General features: G+C 43.8%; 1 protein-coding gene across 1 annotated transcript; it reads left to right on the top strand.

Moving 5' to 3' along the window:
* The first annotated feature begins 3,949 nt into the window (after positions 1-3,949).
* Positions 3,950-5,693, top strand: LOC119278692. The gene is made up of 2 exons (XM_037560030.1): positions 3,950-4,066; positions 4,149-5,693. Exons 1-2 carry the CDS (start codon positions 4,054-4,056, stop codon positions 5,561-5,563), a joined length of 1,428 nt encoding a protein of 475 aa, XP_037415927.1. The 5' UTR covers positions 3,950-4,053; the 3' UTR covers positions 5,564-5,693.
* Positions 5,694-6,991: the final 1,298 nt, after the last annotated feature.

Below are 6,991 nucleotides of genomic sequence, written 5' to 3'. Positions count from 1 at the left end.
TCTTCGAGTCATCCACGAGATAGGGGGCGCACCCAGGGGGTAGGGTGCACCCTCCACCCTCGTGGACGGCTCGGGACTCTTCTGGCCCAACTCTTTTACTTCGGGGGCTTCTTTTGGTCCATAAAAAAACATCAAAAATTGGCACGTCAATTGGACTCTGTTTGGTATTCCTTTTCTGTAAACTCAAAAACAAGGAAAAAACAGAAACTGACACTGGGCTCTAGGTTAATATGTTAGTCCCAAAAATCATATAAAATAGCATATAAATGCATATAAAATATCCTAGATGGATAATATAATAGCATGGAACAATCAAAAATTATAGATACGTTGGAGACGTATCAGAAGCCAACAAGATGATGTTACTTCAGTATGCAGTCAGGAAGAGCGCAGAGGAGGATCCCATAGACTGAGATGCCTTGGAGCGTGAGGAGGAGGGTGATCAGCAGGGGTGTCGTCGTAGGTCGACTAGGCACGACCATGAGGTCGGTCCCTCTGGCCACTAGCTGAGCGCGCCCTACCTATTTCATATGAGTTGTTTAACTTTATGCATGTTTTATGTTTGAACTAGGCATGGTTTGTAGAACTGTTTTATTACAAGTACATATGTGCTAATAACTAGTGGGCGGATAGCACTGGTTACATACTAACTGCTTATTATGTTGCATTATATTTATGTGCATCTTAAATATGTATGCTTATTTTTCTCAACTTCATGCATGAAAGCAGTAAATGGATGCCCCATGTGAAACCTATGGTTCAGAGAGATGACAAAGGAATAAGAAGTTATTCATAGATCTGCCGAATGACTTCCTCACTAGGACGGTATGTTTTAGTTGAACATGTTTTGATTGAGTTTCATGCATGACAAGACAATTGTGTAACTAGCTAGTTACTTCTTTGTTTCAATTTTGCTTAGGTCATCCCTTGCGGGGCAAGGCGTGGCTTCTTAGAGAAGTTTAAAGTTCCAGTTGATGCCACCATCAAATTCCAGTGCACCCTGAAGATGCTGACAGCCCAAAAATTCATTTTTTTTGTCACCAATGACGCAAACCGCACCTACTTTGGTTGCCCTGGCTGGAAAGCCCTTGCAGATGCTTACGAGATGGAAGCTGGGGAGAGAGCCACGTTCTACCTCGACTACGATCGTGACGAGATTATGGTCTACTACAAGCCTGCTGACATCGATGATGGTGCACTTACTCCGGACTATGACCCTGACTCCGCCCGCCGAAAAGTGGTAGTTAGCTAGTTGGCATGCATGGAAGATATACATCATGTTATTATCGCCTCTATTTATTTGAACTTGTGTACATTCATATGTGTGTTACGTTCCCTACTTTGTTGAACTATATCAATAATTGCATTGTTGAACTTAAATGCTGTCATTGGGAGTATTTATATATAGTTGATTTAGTGATTGTTCTGAAACTGAATTATGCTGTCATTGTGGCAGAAATCGCTATTGTACAGCTTTTATTTCAAATTTGAAAATGAAAATACTGGTATCGAGAAAAATGGAACGTCACAACTGATGACTAATCCTGCTGGCTTCGAAAACTCGCCACGCAATTACCATTCAAAATACTGATGGTGTAGGTGCCAACGCCAGCGCTATTTTTTAACCGTGGCACCATATTGGTGGCGTCAGGTGTCCACGTCACCAAGGCTGTTTTTCGCACGCATAGCTAGGCTTTTCTCCACTAGTGACATTATCAAATCAGAACTGCCTCTAGCGTGCGATCTAAACTTTAGTTGTATGTATACTGACCTAAGGTCACGTACACACAACACATATAGTTATAGATATGGTGTTCTTCTCGAAATGGAACCTTATAAGTACACGTCTGTAAATTAAAGCTGATCAGATATAGTTCAATCACATGCGACATCTCATTTGTCATAATGATGTAAATGGCAACAGAACCATTCTAATCATGTAATATGAATATTATGAAACCCTAATTTAATTTTCAAACACTTTTAACGCATTTAGGACGATGTCTTTGCATTTGTGAGGCATGTGCCAGCGGCACCTGGCTAGTTAAGTACTAGTTAAAAAAGTCAATGGCATACATGCACACACACGGTCGACTGAATCTCAGTTGACACATAATCTGATACTCAAAGCTTGTACTATTCCAAACTGCTGGACGTATGTCACGGAAGGTGGCAAGATGGACCATGGATGGATAAGCCAGCCTCGTTGCCAAGCAGGCAATGCAGCCAAGTAGCAGGAAGGGAACCAAACGTCTGGAAGCAGGTCACTTCAAACTATTCTTCCTTTCTTGTAGTCACGCAACCTTGCGCCCTATCATGGGGGAATCCTAGCTAGTCGTTTCGGTAGCTTTCTCTTTTCACAAAGATGCACACGAGGATAAATGCATACCTTCACTTCAGTGCTTGACTTGACTCTAGATGACTTGTCGATCCAAGGTGTAGTGTACAGCGTGGAGCGTGCTGAGCCATTCAAGGTGTAGCTAATGGCCAAAGTTTAGGGTTGTGTTATCCCTCTGGGTGCAATCACCATGAGACCGTGGTCGTCCTCAACAGTGGAGGCGTCTTTCGCGTTATTTTCTAGGACAAGTCTTTCGCGTTATTTTCTAGGGCAAGTCTTTGCGTTGTCATAACATATGTTTGCAGATATGGTTAAAATAAAAGCAGAAATGGTTCTGAATTAGGAGGGGAGGGGGAGGTCAATGTCATGTGAATCATTGGATCACTTTTTTGTTGATGGTATTTTTTTAGAAACACTTGTAATTTTATTCATGCTCATAACAATTATAGGTACACTGATTTTGATCTAAGATCTAAGAAAATACAAAGTAACTCCTATGACTAAGAATTTCCATGCAATCTCTTGGAAACACCTTCATGGTACTAATCTCTGTTTGAAGAAATACTCCAAAAACTTCGGTAGACAAGATGCAATTGGACCGGAGCAACGATGTTGTCACTTTTTCACCCGCACGAGCATTACCAATAATGGTGTTTGAAACCGCCTTGAATCGCCCATTCAAAAACATGTATCTAAACATATTATAGCCATAAGATCCACATAAACATACCTAAAGGGATCATTTCAGTCAGATCTATGTACCATACTAACCCAGATTGCATGTGTTAGATTATCATAACTACACTTGACATATCTCACATAAATAACTGATGAGGTGGAGGAGAGATAACTCATAAAAAAGGCTTGTCTTCTCTTATTTAAGAGAAGACAAGAGATGATCTCTTAGCACAATTTGTCTCACCATGTTTTAACCCACTATAGACATACTTTTTGGTCATCTCTAAACTACATGCAAGGCTTAAGATAAGACCGCCATATCAACCATTGTACATGTCCACAACGCCATTCATACACACTGTCGACTGAATCTCAGTTGATTGGAATCTGATACTGAACGCTCATACTATTCCAAACTGCTGGACGTATGTCACGGAAGGTAGCAAGATACTTAGCCTCGTTGCCAAAGCCAAACTGCTGGACGTAAAGCAGAAAAGGCAGCCAAGTAAGTAGTACTCCTTTCTCCGCTGGCCGGTGCTGCCTCTATAGGCCTGATGGCGATGCAGGCAGGGAATCAAATGTGCACAAGCAGGTCACGCCAAACCATTCTTCCTTTTGTTGTAGCCACTCAACCTTGCGCTCTATCAAGCGGGAATCCTACTAGCTTTTACTTTTCAGAAAGATGCACGAGGGGGAAATAAAATGCACACCTTCACTTCACCTTAGTGCTTGACTTGACTCCAGCTGATATGTCAATTCCTTTTTGCAAAGTGTGTCAATTATATATAGCAGCTTCCTAAGTAATCTAACAGGTCTTGCCTGCGCGTGAATCTTCTATTCTTATCCTCAACGAAATGTAAAGTAGGAGATGATGGGTTACATATAGAGATGTCAGCCAGGCTACCAACTCTGAAACAAAGCGTGAACTGAGCGTTGAGAGGGCAACACAACTCAAGTCCAGGACGGCAAGAACTACTCCTACTCTTCTAGGCGGGAGAGCAAGGCAAACAATTGGCTTACTATTCGTGGACAAGCAAATGGAGCAGCAAGGTGCCAAGAAAACTCTGTTTTCTGACAGGTCGACATTCATTCATATATATATTAACATATACAGTATATGCTTTCATTGCAGGCCAATCTAGCGATTCTGCCAATTCCTACGTTATAGAGATGGCTCAGCTGGCCAATGAGCTCAGTGGCAAACTAGAGACCCTGAACTCATCCCAGACGCAGGTCGGGGGCGGGCGCTCTTCTTGTCCCATCATCGTCGCCAAGGTCCGCGACCTCACGCGCAACGTCGACTGCGGCGAGTACGATCCTGACCACGTCGCCATCGGCCCGTACAACTACCCTCGCCCCCAGAGCAGGAGCCCGCACCTCGCCATGGAGCACGACAAGCTGACGAGTCTTCACAAGGTGCTCTCAGCTGCAAGAGCCACGAGACCCGGCATGACGGTGAACGTCTACATCAACGAGCTCAGATGCCTCGAAGAATCCGTGAGGAACTGCTACGCCAACACGTTTGCTGACATGACGAGTGAGCAGTTTGTACGCATGCTCCTCCTCGACGGCTGCTACATACTCTCCCGCCTCGTTGGCTTCCAAGCACATCCCGCAGGTGATGCGCCTGTGACTGTAGATGTCGGCGTCCCATCGGCGAACAGGGCGGAGGCGCTGGCGGTGGTCCGCGACGTCTTCTACCTTGCCGAGAACCAGATACCTTTCTTCGTCCTCCAGAAGATTGGAGAGCTGACGGCTTTGGATGGTAAGGATCGTGTGATTAACGAGATCACGGAGTATGCCCTCGATCTCATGAGAAGACAGAAGTATAAAGAGGCAGCGCCGGCCATCATGCCGCCGCAGCCAACAGTGCCTGGCAATCTTCTCCATCTTCTCCATATGCACTTGAAGCCTGCTCCACCCTCCGCCCCGCCTGCTGCCACCGGAAACGACTCGGATCAAGTGCGCCGGTGGCGCTCGGCGACAGAGTACAGCTTCGCTGGGGTGAAGTTCAAGGGTCTGTCCATGAAAGAGAAGGGCATGCGCTGCATCCTCGACGTGAAGCTGAATGGCGGGGGAGGCACGCTGGAGGTGCCCCGCCTGGACATCGACAATGAGACATGGCGGCTGCTACGCAACCTGATGGAGCTGGAGCAGAGGAACCGGGAGGCAGTGGGGAGCCATGTCACGGCATACTGTGTGTTCATGTCCCAGATGGCCTGCACCACCAAGGACGTGGAGCTGTTGTCCAAGAGAGATGTCATTGTGCACGGCCACGGCAACAACGACGAGGTGGCGAAATGCTTCTCCGACCTTTGCAAGGGGATCCAATTCGATCCTGACGACCCCGATTGCAACTACCTGCGGGAGACATGCTCAATTCTAGAGAAGCGGTCTAGGAGCTCATCACGGAAGTGGGTGGCATGGCTGAGGCGGAAATACTTCAGCAACCCCTGGCTTGCTGTCGGGCTCCTGGCAGCAGTCGTTGGGCTAGTTTGTGCAGTCGTGCAGGCAGTGTACTCTGTTTTGAGCTACAAACATGGGTGAAGTTAGCAATATGATCATCACGCGCTTGTAGACTTTAGGTTAAAAATAGTATTGTGTGTTATGAGGCTTGTAAAAGGTCCATTGGACAGCCGTGTTTAATAAGGATGTAAAATAGGGGAGATTTCTTGTTGGGATTGTCTACTGCCAGTCAACTGAATTCTCACTTTGGGTTAGTCGAACTCTGATCCAATGGTTTTGAATTTCAGTTTTGGAAAAGTTTCAGCACCAACCGAAATAACCGAAATTCAATGAATTTCAGTGATTTCAGTTTGCATTTCAGCCAAATGACCGAAATATTCACTTGAATTCAATTAAAAGATTTAAAATTTTAAAAAATATTTCAAAAACTATTTGAATTCCTGTGCAATACTGAAATTGCTGAAATATTTGGCCGAAACATAATTATTCCAATGTCTACTGAAATTATTGAAATTCAGTGAATTTCATTGAAATCTCACTAAAAGTGAAAACCATCACATCCAGCGTAAGTTTCTGATGAAGACCAGAAACAACTTCAGTGCAAGGGTCATTTGATCAACCCAGCGCAGCAGTTCTGGCTTTGGTGCCCTTTGTCCACAAAAACTAAGCACAACTAAAACAGGCCAGCACCGAGAAAACCCATTAACCCATTGCGCCTTTAGTGTTCTCTAACAACCACTGCACAGAGCCCTAGGTCAAGTACCTTCCTCTTCTTCCTCCCTTCCCTCGAACCGAGGCCGGCGCCACCATGAATAAAGAAGAAAACACAAAGCAGAACAGATATGGGACAAAAATTAAAGGAAAGAAGCACAAGAAAGAACCTGGGCGGTTTCTCCTTTCGATCCACCCTCGGTAAATCATCATGTCCCCATCAAAATTCCTACTCATCACTGTCCATCACATGTGAAATTCGAAATAGATTAGAGGAAACAGATAGATATTTCGAAACGAAAACACATGTACTCATCACTCTACTATAAACCTACATCCTAAATCAAAATAGATTTCAAATACAAAATTTATTTTAGCCTATGTTCTTGACATTCTCATGATCTCCATGTAACAAAAAAAATAGTAAATAATACAAAATTCGGTTGCAACCTAAAACATTTCTTAGAAAAATAAAGAATTAGGGTAAAATCTTTTACCCACCATAAAAACCAAACTAAACGCAGACTGGAAATTGCAAAGACTCAAAAAAAATACAACAAAATGTTATCTAGGCTAGAATGAATTAGAGTGTATCTTGTTACCCTACCTAAAGACAAACACAAAACCGGAATGTGAATGAATTAGAGGTAACTTGTCACCCCCACAAAATACATAAACAAAAACAGAATTTGATCTATAATAGAATGAATTAGAGAATAGCATGTTACCCCCAAAAATACAAAAACAAAAACAGAATGTTATCTATAATAGAATGAAAGGGTAGCCTGTTACCCCCCA

The sequence above is a fragment of the Triticum dicoccoides genome, chromosome 3B (assembly GCF_002162155.2).
Source record: "Triticum dicoccoides isolate Atlit2015 ecotype Zavitan chromosome 3B, WEW_v2.0, whole genome shotgun sequence".
Taxonomy (NCBI): domain Eukaryota; kingdom Viridiplantae; phylum Streptophyta; class Magnoliopsida; order Poales; family Poaceae; genus Triticum; species Triticum dicoccoides.
The sequence above is the reverse complement of the archived record's forward strand: the minus strand, read 5'-3'. Positions and strand labels throughout refer to the sequence as shown.